At 30.5% G+C, this 13,832-nt stretch overlaps 1 protein-coding gene across 1 annotated transcript in view; it reads right to left on the bottom strand.

Annotated features, from left to right (window-relative positions):
• Nucleotides 1-13,832, bottom strand: part of Traf6 (TNF-receptor-associated factor 6) — a 37,645-nt gene that overhangs the window by 6,841 nt on the left and 16,972 nt on the right. The window contains exon 6 of the mRNA XM_075355850.1: nucleotides 8,902-9,156. Within this exon, the coding sequence (XP_075211965.1) occupies nucleotides 8,902-9,156 (255 nt within the window). The remainder of the gene's footprint in view (nucleotides 1-8,901; nucleotides 9,157-13,832) is intronic.

Here is a 13,832-nt window from a genome sequence, read left to right as displayed (position 1 = left end):
ATAATAGAAAGAAACATCTTCCCATTATAGATCTTTCAAATCAGACTGAAGAAACTGTGAAAAAACAAACAAAATTTGAAGACTGTAATCACAATATAAACTTCAATTATAAAGAACATAAAACAGAATGGGTGGAAAGTAAAGATTTAGTCACTACTTACTTACATCTTTTTCAAGGAAATGAAGTGATGGAATGCTCGATTCCAACAAGTTTATCAGAGCCAGGACAGTTAACTAAAAGCCAGGACTATAAAACAAAAGTAAATGGCACTGAAACAATTAATATAACCGTGGAAGTGCCACTATCAAATGAAACAAAAACTGATAATATGTTTGAACAGTCTACCAATACAGATGCACAAATTCATATGGACTCATCCACACTAAATAAAAAAGTTGAAGTGTCTGTTGAAGAAATTAAATGTATGAAATATCCTGCTTTAAATTCAGAGGATGATTTAGTTTTTGTAAATCAAAAGTTGGATAAAGAAACAGAAAATAGCAAAAACTATATTTTAAAATCTCAAAATAATAATAGATACATTATAACAAATAAAGCGGATAAAAAACTTGAAAACACAACCAAGGAAAATGAATCACTGGAAGATGAGAAAACAGAGCTGGTTCTAAGAAATGTATATGAGGAAACAGAATCAGAAATTGACAAGGAAAATTTTCAACAGTCTTCTACTAGATTATTATCAGAAAGTGGTGGTGGTGGCATATCAAATAGAACAGTTATAAAACGAAAATCATTTTCAGAAGAATCAGAAAGATTAGAATCAAAAGAAGAGGTTGACACAGAAATTCAGACAGATGAATTAATGATTCTTCAGAATATTCTTTCAAATGATTCTGAGCTTTTAGGAAATGATAGCTTTACTGTTTGCTTCCCAAAAAAACAATTATCAGCTGAATTATTAAAAGTTTCTAATAAAGAACCTTTAAAGCTGATAAATAATAAAAATAATATGACGCATACTGTAGTTAAAACTGTACTAAATGCAATAGCATATACAGTACAGAAAAATCAGAAAACATGTAAATTAACAGACAAAGATGTAATTAACAACAAAAGATTGCGTAATGATTTAAGCTTTTCACTAGAAAGTAGTAGCACTGATAATACATTAGACAATAAATTAAAAACAAACAATGAATCTCATTCAAATAATGTTAAAGATGAGCACATTATGATGATAAATGAAGTAAAATTTCCTATGATAAATGCAGAAAAATCAGCTATGCCATATCCAAAAGAAACAGAGATCACTTTAAATAAAAATATCAAAAATAAGTGTGCTTACAAACATATACCATCTGTAAGTAAAATTCTGAACGAGACTTTACCACTCTCGATGAAAGATGCACTAGACAAATGGAATTGTACAAATAAAACCTATTTAAGTACACCACAAGAGATTGAAGAATATTACAAAGGTATATTTTATCAAATTTAAAAATGTTATAAAAAGAAATCTTCTTTTCTTATTACCTTGAATAAACAGATTCATTTCTACTAATATGTATATTCAACAAAAAGTTAGGTAAATTATTACTATTCCATGCAATAATTGCACCGGATAACAACTTATACCAAAACGTAAACCAGCAAAGTATTCTCATTTTCTGACACCAATCTCTGTGATATGTTAATTAGAACTGAACTTTGGTACTACATTAGGTTTTTGTGTGTGCGTATATAATATTTATTGTTAAGTTTTTGTTTTATTCTCCTGGCTATCATAGTAAAACTAAAAACAGAAATAACCTGTTATTAGTAAAAATTAACCAAGAAATTTTTTTTTGCAAGCTCAAGAATGACTAAAATCTTAGTTAAAACATTCTGTATTTGTATCAGCTTGTCTTTATTTAAAAAGAAAAAAAAATAGTAATGGCTGTAAGACAAGCCCTGACTTCACTAAATAATTTCATTCTAATATTGTCTTTGAATTCACTGGCACAAAACAGTTATGTGAAAAAGTTCTCCTTTATTATGTGAATTTGGACACAATAGGTTATTGCATAGCTTCCTCATGTACTCGGTGATGCTCGATTATTACTATTTGATAACTGCTTTATTAACATGCATCACATTCTGCTCAATTGTGTACATTATGTGGCACAGACTTGGTTTAAACTAGGCATAGAATCAATATTGTTGCAGTCACCCAAATGAAAAGCCCCAAATTGGAAAAATTTGAAACTCTTGGAAGTCACAATTTTTTAGTTGTGTTTTGAGTTCTTTACAATACCACCTTTATATTATTAGTGACTCCTCGTACATATAATCTATTAATTTTTAAATTGCTACAAACAAACTTTGTTGTTAAATTCTTCATAGCTTTTTGAGATAGATCCTCATATCTGTCTAGAAAAACGTTTTGTTAGTGGACATTAAAAAACTTATACGTTATTCACCTGCAAATTATGTAAATTATGCTGATCGATTATGTTTTTCTGGTGTAGTATGTTATATAGCTTTTCATCAAAAATATAATGAAGGTTTTTATAGTCTGAATTTATTGCTAGTGTTTCTTAGGCTCAGTTTCTTAAAAAGAAACTGAGTGAACCGCAATTCATTGTGAGCAAAACTGGTTTTTTTCTGCCTTGTACAATATATAATTATGGCTGAGTAGTCTTAAGCCAATAATTTCTAGCTAAATTATAGGTAAAATATTCCTTCCTATGTGTTCAGTTACATCAAGAAAGCAAATCACTATTAGTAAATAGTAATTTTTCTTTTACAGAACAATTATTGAATGACCTAGAATTTCATGACTGTATACGAAGGCATATTTTAAAAACACCTTTAAATCTACTCACAGAGCAAGATAATCCACGACTTAAAGGATCATTAAAAAGTTTAAAAGATGTTTTCCCAAGAATCAGTAACGTAAAAGCATTAGAGAGTCCTGTTATTCATCCAGAACTTCCTTATTATGGCATGATAGACTGCATTGCCTGTTATGAGTGAGTATAAAGTATATCTAAGAACTTAACATGTTTATTGTAAAAAATACTCATAGGAAGGATTTATTTTAAAAAAGCATAAAAAAATTACTTTATTCATTCATAAGTTTATTTCCAGAAAAAAATTGTAAACTACAGTTAACCCTCCTGTTTTCTAGTATAATGTATGAGTGTATTTAATAATAATCTTTATTTCACTTAAAATTGGTAAAATGCAATTTATATAATCACATTACAAAAATTTTGGTATATATCCCTATCACTGTCAAAAAATAAATAAGTGTAATCATTTTACTGCTTGTAATAGATGCTACCACATACTAATGTGCGTTTGTTTAAATTACTGCTTATTTATTTAAAAATTGTTATTTTCTGTGCTATATTAGAAAATTTGTTTTGTCATTTTAATCCTTCACAACCTTTCCACAAAATTCTATTAAGATTTTTATATTCTGTAGCAGTGTGGCATTCTTTTGGTATTTTTATTAGATATAACCTCAGCCTAAACATTATTACATGAGGTATTTTTTTTAAATCTGCTACGTTCAACCGACTATTTATTCTAATTATTAATGTGTCAAGGTCAAAAAAACTAGTATGAAATATGTTGAATAATTTTATAGGAAGGCATTTTAACAGTATTTCAATTGCTGAATTTATTTTTTTATTTTTGACTAATGAGCAATGACCCTTAAAGCAATAAAATTTAAATGTATATTTCCTATTTGCATTTTATAGTAATCTCGTAACATAAATATGTATAGAAAGTTATCATAATTTTGTATTATTTTCAGTGGTAATCCAGTTTTAATTGAGTGGAAACAATCTGATCAACCAAAATCAATTTTGGATTTAACATATGATGCTCCAGTTCAGCTGTCTGCTTACATTGGTGCAATTAACCATGATCAAAATTACGACCTTCCAGTAAGTTAAATTATTATGACTAAAGCTCTTCAGTTATATTCAATGCATCTGTAAAATAATGGTAGTGGAACAAAGTATGACGTAGACACAATGTATATGGCAAAGTGAAGAGAAACTGTCCAAGAATCTTGACAAGTCAATAGATTTCAGTATGCGCTCTTATAGTTGTAAACATAAAGATTGTATTTATCCTCAATGTACATGAAAGAACATCTAGTGATCATAAAGATAGAAAAGGACAGCTTCAGTGGTGTTCTTTAAAAATTTGAATCTTTTATTGAACTGAAAAATTTGTATTTTTACATATGCCATAAATAAAATTGATAGACATAATGGACCTTCGAGGTGACCTTTTTGTCTGATCTATCGCTGAGGAAATGTTTAGTTTAGGTAATCCAGCATAAATGTGACAAACCCACCGGGTTGGTCTAGTGGTTAACGCGTCTTCCCAAATCAGCTGATTTAGAAGTCGAGAGTTCCAGCGTTCAAGTCCTAGTAAAGTCAGATATTTTTACATGGATTTGAATACTAGATCGTGGATACCGGTGTTCTTTGGTGGTTGGGTTTCAATTAACCACACATCTCAAGTACGGTCGAACTGAGAATGTACAAGACTACACTTCATTTACACTCATACATATCATCCTCATTCATCCTCTGAAGAATTATCTAAACGGTAGTTACCGGAGGCTAAACAGGAAAAAGAAAGAAAGAAAGCATAAATGTGACAAAATGTATAGGAGTATCAACTAACTAAAGAAAAAAATTGTCCAGTATTTGGGGTACTGCATATCCTATATTTAGGAACGTATTTCCTGTTATAGTTTTTTCACTCCAATTTGTGCACCACATACTAACTTGGGGTGTAAGGTGATATTCCATAATATTATAAATCCATATTGAATGTTGTGCCATTGTACTCATCTCAAAAAGAAACATATTCTCACCATTAAAAATAAAATTGTTTAAAACTCTATGATGATCTAACCAGAACATCTGTAATGAATTAAATCTATTTAATTTTGTCCTGCGGAAATGTTTTATACTACACCTGAATTTTATAACCAGTAAAGCAAAGTTGTTTATTTTTTAAACTTTGAAGTTGTTTTTGGAACACCAAACTCATAACTGCTTTTTTCTGGCTACAAGAATAATTTATTCAGACAACTTCAATGTTCTCATCGATTTCGTGGACATGGCTGCCTGTTTCTCTGAACTGTTTGTCATATTTATCAATGAACATGTTTTTCATGAGGTGGTTCTTCAACAAGTATAACTGAACAATTTAGCAGGCCACAAAACAAATTAAACCTTCCACTGTAACCATATCATTGCTCAGCATGCATAATAATAAAATTTTGTTTATAAGCTTAAGCAAAGCATAGTAAAAACTTGGACAGTTTCTCTTTATTCTGACATGTAGTACATATATCTATCATGAGTACTTAATGATTATCTTTTTAGGGAGCTCTTTAGGTTACCTTCGTAGGATTCCTTGGCAATAAAAAAATTCAAGTTTATTTAGTTTATTTCAGCAAATTTACAATGCAAATTGTGTACTGTATAACAGTATTCACTTTATTTGCGATAGATATAAATAACAATGTATATTGTATTTAAAATCTGTGTTCATTATACATGGATGATTTTGTCATCTTAATCAATTATGCTCATTAACAACTGACAGTGCTTATCATTTTATTATTAGAAGGCTAAAAGAACTGGGTTTGAATTTTCAGTTTCTGAAACCTGCGTAAACGTTTTTTTGTTTACATAAGAGTGAAATACCAGTCATATTTAAAATTTAATTTTTAATTTTCATGAATGCATGAGTGGGTTAAACATTTAACAGAACTCCAAACTACATGAGCTAGATGTTAAAAATGTCTGGTATGTATCATACGATTGTTTAACAATTGTTTGGGTGAGATCTAGACAACCTTTGTGAGATCTAGACTGGATCTAGGTTGTTGAATCTTTAAGGTTAAACCTTAAAGATTCCTTAATCTTATCTTTAAGGTTTAATCCTTAGGTTAAAGACATCTTAGCAGCAGTGCATTTTGAATGATTCTGCTATAACCATTTCAGTGATTTGTGTCAGGTAGGCACAACCTCAATATTTTGTACATAAGTTTTCAAACTCTTGTTATCAATTTTCAGTGCTAGGTCTTTGCCTACCTGCTGTATCCTCTGTCCATCAGTGTTTTTTTTCCACAGATTACATACTTCAACTATTTTATTGTCACTTTTAGCTAAGTTAGTACAAGAAAACAAATATTAATCATCTGATGACACAACAGAAGTTCTGGAACATTCTTTTCTAGCTGAATCCAGATGTCAGTAATTTGCACTGATAAATCTAAACTAATTGATCATATTGGATATGTTATTTCAATTGCAAAAACTGTCAGAATTGTCAAAAATTGGCTTGTCGCTTTATTGAGGCAAAATCTGAAGTTTCTATGTAATAATACAAGCACTTATAAAAATTTCAAAAAAATCTTGGTTTTTTATTTTTTTGACACTTATTTTTGCATCAATAAATTTTTGATTTGCAGCTGATGATATTGTGTAAAATTTAATAACAAAACTTTTTTTCTCTCGATCTTGAACAAACTTTTTTCCAAAACTTCTCTAAAACGAACAGTTATCGGCTTATCTATGGTAATAGGAGAAAAATGCGATATGTTTGCAATTTTTTTACACTTAAAAGAGATACTGCCTGGACTTTTGTAGTTCTACAATGCAACAATTTAAAAAATTTTTTTTTGTGATATACAAATTTTGGATTTTTGCGATGAATTTCTGTAAATTAAGACCATTTAATATAATCAAAATATAAATAAAATTAGAAATTAATACTTAAAACTAAATTAACTATAAAATTTTACAGATTACTTCAGGACTAATCATAGTTGCACATACAGATGGTTCACCAGCTGATGTACTTCATCTAGCAAATCATGAATGCAAAAAATACTGGAAAAATTGGCTACAGCGTATAGAAAAGTACATTGATTCTAAAATTAAGTCATAATACTGGATCCTTATTCTTAAAATAATAAAAATTTATCAAAAAAAAACTGTACGTCCACTGTCTGAGCTTTCTAGTCTTGATGATATATGTGATTTGTCTTTTTGTTGCTGTCCCTGATAAAAAAAAAATTATTTGTCCGAATAAAAAAAAAAATTGTTTTGATATGTTTAAATTTCACCTTTCTGTGCTTGTATAAATATTGTGTAAATGTTTAATATAAAATTCAAAAAAATAAATATGAATGACAAAATTAATCTGTTTCTTCTTCAATGAGATCTAATTATGAGGTTCAGAACTAACATTTCAAAAAACAAATACAGTAAACCCTTATTATCCACAGGGATTACATAATTTGTGAGTATTGAAATTACGGATAAAAACACAATTATATTAGTTTTCTTCTACTTCACCATGTAGCATTTGGAATACAGAGTATTCTGTATTAAAAATAAAATAAAAATAAATATAGCAGTTTTTAAAAACAAAGTAAATATATTGTAAACATGAGAAATTAATAATTTTTGATATTTGAATCAATAGTTGTTAATTTTAGTCGGTTTCATTTTTACAGAACTAGTCGTGTTATTATGCTGTTCCAAAATACAATTTTTCAATTGTTTAAAATGTTATTGCATTTCCCAAAGTGGGCTGTTTTTGTTTTCAATGAATTGAAACATTCAACATTAATATCAAAGTTGGCAAATATAAACTAAGTACTGAGCAAAACAAATATACAGTATATAACAGTAAAACAAATATAACAGTATTATATCTATAATACTGTTATCTAAACAAGCATGTTTCTTGCTGATAACATAAAAGAAATGAATTTACCATCGATTAAAGTTTTAGTTAACACCATAATACATCTTTAGAATTAGTTTGGTCATTTGATCATCAATGTACATATTGTAATGACAATATCAATTAGGATACATTTTGTTAAAGGATTATTATAAATTATGAATATTATAAAATGCGTATATTATAATATTATAATTTGTGTTTTCAGGCAACATCTATTTGCCAAACATTAATTAATGAATCTATAAAAGTTTTTTGTTTTTTATATTTAATTTTTTTTTTCAACTGATAAATTTCAGTATTGAAATACAATGTGAAATATATTTAAGTCTTCTGCTCGATTCAGTGGTTGCTAGATTAAAGTGCTAAAGATATTTTCTCCCATCTGTAACAATTTATCTGATTTGGTACTAGAGCATTCCAATCTATCCAGTAGTAAGCATTTTAACATAAATGCTAAATGCTAATTAGGGAGATAAACCACTGCATGCTTTAAGTACATTTGTTTTGCCCAGTATTTACCACCTAATACAGAATAATGAGACATTACCTTAATTTTTCATGAAAGTAGTTTCATGGGATCCTGCATATCTTAATACTCAACATTCTGTACTACGTGGTTTATTTAAATTATATTTTAATAGTACAGAAGTACAGAATTAATCTTAAAAAAAATTTTTCAATATATATATTAATACTTCAGTTAATACTTTGTGTATTGGAATTCCTCTACAACCCAACATTTGTTTCCTTTTATTGCTTACTTAACATACAAAATTGACTATTTCATATTTTACATGCAGTACAGCATTCTATTGATTATAATCCTACGATAATGAAATCTAAACCCTTAAATTAAATCTCTAAATCCCTACTATTTCCATTCATATTATGTTTTTTGATTTCTTATATTTCCAAATTTGTTTGAATATCAGATATTGAATGTTTATTATTGATAAGGTGGTCAGAAATACTAGAGTAACACAGTTTTCCATTTTTATAATATCTATAATGTTCAGAAACAAAGTGGAATATGATTCTTAAAAGAACTGACTTAAATATATACACATATGGAATGAAACCTCCATGATAAAACAATTTGTAAAAACCCAAATATAATTCTTAAAAGAAAATAAAGCAAAAGAATTAATTTAACAAACCTGTATCCACAATATGATGTATAAAATCCAGGACTATAAAACATTGTACCAGTTTCAGCTCTCATTTGATCCAGTTTTGTAGGAAAATCAGGAATACTCCAAATATATTCACCATTACATATTCTCAATGATAAATCCGATGTCAGTTGCTTATTTACTGTAACAAGTTTTGTCGTTTGTTGTTGTAAGGTTTGTAACTGAATTTCTTGTTCTCTGTTTTTCTGTTCAAGCAATACTACTTTTTCAAACAGATCTCTGAAAAAAAATAAAAACTTAAAAATGTATAAATAATTAATAGTACAAAGTTAAAATTAACAGACAGCAAGATTGCCAGTATGACATAGTAAAAAAAACACTTGTAAATTTATAACAAATGGTTGCAGGCAACTACTGGTTGTGTAGTCTTACTTCAAAGTTCACAAAGGCTACAAATCACAACTACACAGTCTAATTGCACTACATACAACATGCACTCCACACTTAACAACATATTCAGATATAATGCACAATGGCATTTATAATTCTCTACAAAGTTTTTTTTTGGTGGGGGATCAAAGGTTTAATTTAATGAATTAAGAGCTCTTGGCCGTGTCTCTGTGATGACAGTTGAACATCAAATGACCAGCAGAAGCAAATGGGTAGTTTTATGTCAGGACATTACTGAATTCATATGGGAGAAGATAATGCAAAGTTGACATAATTTGTAAGGAGGGAGAACTAGACTAGTAACTTGACTTTTATTTTGGCTTATTTAGCTTGTCTATCCTTCAGGAGTGAATTAAGGTAGGTTACTGAACAATGAAAATTAAACTAAAATTAAAATTTAATAACTGGTTTCCATATATTGGTTTTCATGTTTTGAATTGCACACAAAAAATAGATGTTAAAAGAGTTTGTGTTTGCCCAATACAGTGTGTAAGAATATAAAGACCAATAATGTATAAATTAAGAGAAGCACCATAATTACATGGAAAGCATTCTGCTCAGAGTACATGATTGTTCATACTATAAGGAAAATGTTTTTTAAGATATCCAGAGTGTAACACTAAGTTCTCCTGGAACTTTCATAACCTTTTCTACTTGTGAAAATAATGAAAAAAGTTCATATGAGGATGGGCTACTAAGTTTCCAGTCTGATAAAACATTTTTTTGGTTTTTGTTTTTTCATATCAGAACATTAATTTAGTTATACCATTTTTATAATGCGATTAATAGAGTTCCTCAAAATATCCATTTACAGCATCAATAACCTCCTCATTGCTCTTAAATTATTGTCCACCAAACCATTTTTTGAGGTTAAGAAATAGGTGGTAGTTACTGGGTGCTAAATCTGGCCAATAAGCCGAATAGCAAGGAATTCAAACTTCAGTTAATTGATTTTAGCCATTGCGATGACTGACTGCATTGTGCTGGTGCATTGTCATGGTGAAAAAGATTCTCTTTTCGCTAGAGTGGTTATTTTTTTTAACTTCGCCATTCAAATGCTGCAACAAGTTGGCGTAGTACTCGCCAACCTGTTTTTACCTGTTGATTGTTTTTACCTTCTTTGGGGTTGGTTCACTTGTCCCTTTCCAAAATTTGACTGTTATTTACTTTTAGGAGTGTAGTGGTGAACCCAAGTTTCATCCACAGTTATGAATCGATGCAAAAATTCACTGAGGTTACGCTGTAAATTTCCAAATTCTCAGTTGAAACAGTTTTCCCGTTGTAACTTTCGCTTGGGTGTTAGCAAACACAGGATCCATCTCACGCAGAGCTTCTCCTTTCCCTTAACCAAAAATTTATGTAAAATATATCCTACACATTCTTTTGATATTTTAACAGTCTCTGCTATGCTGCATACTTTTCTATCATTTCAGGAGTATATCGTTGAATATGATAAGTCTTTTACTGTTGAGTCAGTCCATTTCTTGTTTGATTTGAAACTGTGTTCAAATTGAAGTATTTTATAACTGCAAATTTTTCCAATTTTTCTATTTCCATGAGAAAAAAAAGAAGGCTCCAATGCTTTCAAATGTATAATAACCAAGCTACTGACCTGAAATCATATAAGCTAGTGAAGGAGAGTAGTGTGTAGAATGCCAGTAAGATATTAGACCTGGTGGCACCATCTCTATGTCAGGATGGAGTCTTATCAGCCCACCCCACCCTCAAATAAACATGTCCCAAAATGCTTTGTTTGTGAGTTACAGCTAGTTAAAACTTTCACTCCATTTTTTGGCGATCCTAGTGAAATGAGGTTGTAGTGAAATTTTTAAGACACTGATTAAAAGGCAAAATTAGTCATTTGTTATGGTTTTTGAGTTGAAAATTTAAATAACATAGTTCCCAAAACTGTATCTGCAGTAATTTTTGAGAAATTTAGGGTGAAAATCAATAAATTGGGGTAAAAAGACCAGTTTTTTATGTTTAATGTACAATAACTTTGTTAAATGGGTAATAAATATAAACTTTTAAACAAAACTAGTAGAGAATTTAATTCTGAACAAAACTGAGTAAGATAAGTTGAATAAAACAAAGAAAAATTAGAAAAAATCAAATATTATTTAGAAACCTATCCCCAGATATCATCATTCCACAGAATGATCATATCTGAAAATTTCACACTAGAAAATGGAGTTCTTCAGGAAGTGTCTGAAGCATCACTTTGTTATAGTCATAATATGTCTTTGCCATAGTCATAAGTAGTATAACAAACTGCATCCAAAAACCTTTATCTGTAGATGATTTTTCAATTTACGTAGCATGTAGAATGTTACAGGTGAGAGGCTGCTACAAAACACAATAACCTGCTTAGAATCATGGTGTAAATCTAATGGATTCATGTTTTCCCGGAAGAAAACAAGTGCATTTGCTTTTTCCGATTGAGGGAACATGTTGACCGTCAACTCTATTGGTACATGGTGAACCAGTTGAGGTATGCACACAGGCTAAATTTCTAGGAATGTGGTTAGACCAGTAGCTAATGTAGGTAACACATTTGAAAGAGCTGAAGGTAAAATGTCCAAAAATGTTAAGGGTTATATCTAATACCCATTGGGGAGCTGATCGCATATGCATGTTGTACTTCTACCAAGCTGTAATGTGTTCCCGATTAGACTATGGCTGCGTGGGTTATTTGTCAGCACAAGTCACCGCACTAAAAATGCTTGATGCAGTCCATCATTCACTCATCTGTCTTGCAATGGGTGCTTTTTGCTCTAGCTCCATAAAAGTCTGCTGGTGGACTGTGGTGAGCAATCTAACAGATGGAAGCAAATGATATGCTCCTACATGGCTTGAACTCAAGTGCAACCAACTCATCCAACCTTTGATGTGATATTCTCAAACCAGCATGCTGATTAATACCAGGAACAGCCGAGATCTACTGCTTCCCTAGGCATCAGAGCTCAACACTAAATATATAATTTCTCAGCTCTAAATATATAATTACCTAACAGTCTTTACTGTTGCTATATGTTACGTTACCCTCCTTGGCAGCCTTCTCTCATTAATTACTGCTTTGTGCTTTGATCTTTGTCAGTGCAATAAAAAGAATACAAATCCTGTTATCTTGCGAAACAGATTTTATGGTATTATAAATGGCATGAATCCTGACGCCTGATGTTACAGTTTATACGAACAGGCAGCTCTATAAACATTAATTCTGTTGGTTGTGGTTTTGTGGTTGGCAACAGAACATAACATATTTGGCCTTCCCAGCATCATCAGTATTTTAGTTGCAGAACTGTATGTCATTAATAAGGCCTTACATTTTGTTAGTACAAAATTTTGACATGCTCTTGTTTGGTCTGATTCCATGTGTGCCTTACAGACAATTCATGCTTTATACTCCAGACACACTGATTGTGAGATTCAGTGTGTCATTTTGCAAATGAGTAGACATAATGCAATAGTGAGCTTTTGCTGGATCCCCAGCCATACCAACATTTCAGTCAAAAGTGCAGCAAAGGAGGCTTGTTTTCAGCCCCCTTTTATTATCAGTTAAGTTGCCTTTGTTGTTTCTCTGTTTCCTGAAGAGGTTAGTTCATGATGAGTGGCAAAGTGGGATGCTATTATGAACAATAAACTTCTCTTAGCTAAGGACAGTGTTTCACTGTGGAGCTCCTCGTGCAGAAATAACGGTTGGGAGGAGGTTAATATCTGCCGTTTGTAAATGGAGCACACTAGGCTCGCTCATGGATATCTGATGACTCAAACATATACACCAGTTTGTGCTTGCTGTGACTGCCAGCTAACAGTGTACCACATTCTTGTGGATTGTATCTGTTATGCGGCATTGCATCACAAATTATACTAGGGGCTAACATGTGAACTATTCTAGGGTATAAGGAAACAAAGTTATCTTATGTTTTATGATTCTTTAGGGCCATCCCCTTATATTCAAATATTTGAATTACTGTGTTTCAACTATTTATGCCATTTGCTGTAAAATTTGATTATCTTAATCAGATATACAGCATGGTATATATCATTGTGTTTTTATTTTAATCTTAGCATATACTACAGGTTTTTTCATCTTAAGGTGTATTTTAATTGTTTTTAAAGTTGTTTTTGTTTTTAATTAATCTTTAATTGTTAATTTTTAACATTTAGTTTTTTAAAACATATATTGTGTTTGGGTGATGACAACGCTGAAGTGTTTTTTGCCCAAACAAAAACACAACAATTGTTTTATTTACTGATTAGGCAGATTTCACTCGAGATTGCATCAGTGGGCATACGTGGATAGAAGTAAATCCTCATGAAATGGTGGAAGGCAATTTTCAGCACTGATCTAGTGTCAATATATATATAGGGTCTTCTTCACAATCAGCTGTTTGGACCTTCATATTACCTGGTCACTTAAATGCTGAGGTCTCCTTACACTTTCATCAAGAATTGTTGCAGCTGGTTGAAGATATTCCTGTAGCAATGAGACACAAAGTATA

This window comes from Lycorma delicatula, chromosome 2 (assembly GCF_047948215.1).
Source record: "Lycorma delicatula isolate Av1 chromosome 2, ASM4794821v1, whole genome shotgun sequence".
Taxonomy (NCBI): Eukaryota; Metazoa; Arthropoda; class Insecta; order Hemiptera; family Fulgoridae; genus Lycorma; species Lycorma delicatula.
This window is presented reverse-complemented; position numbering and strand designations above follow the sequence as displayed.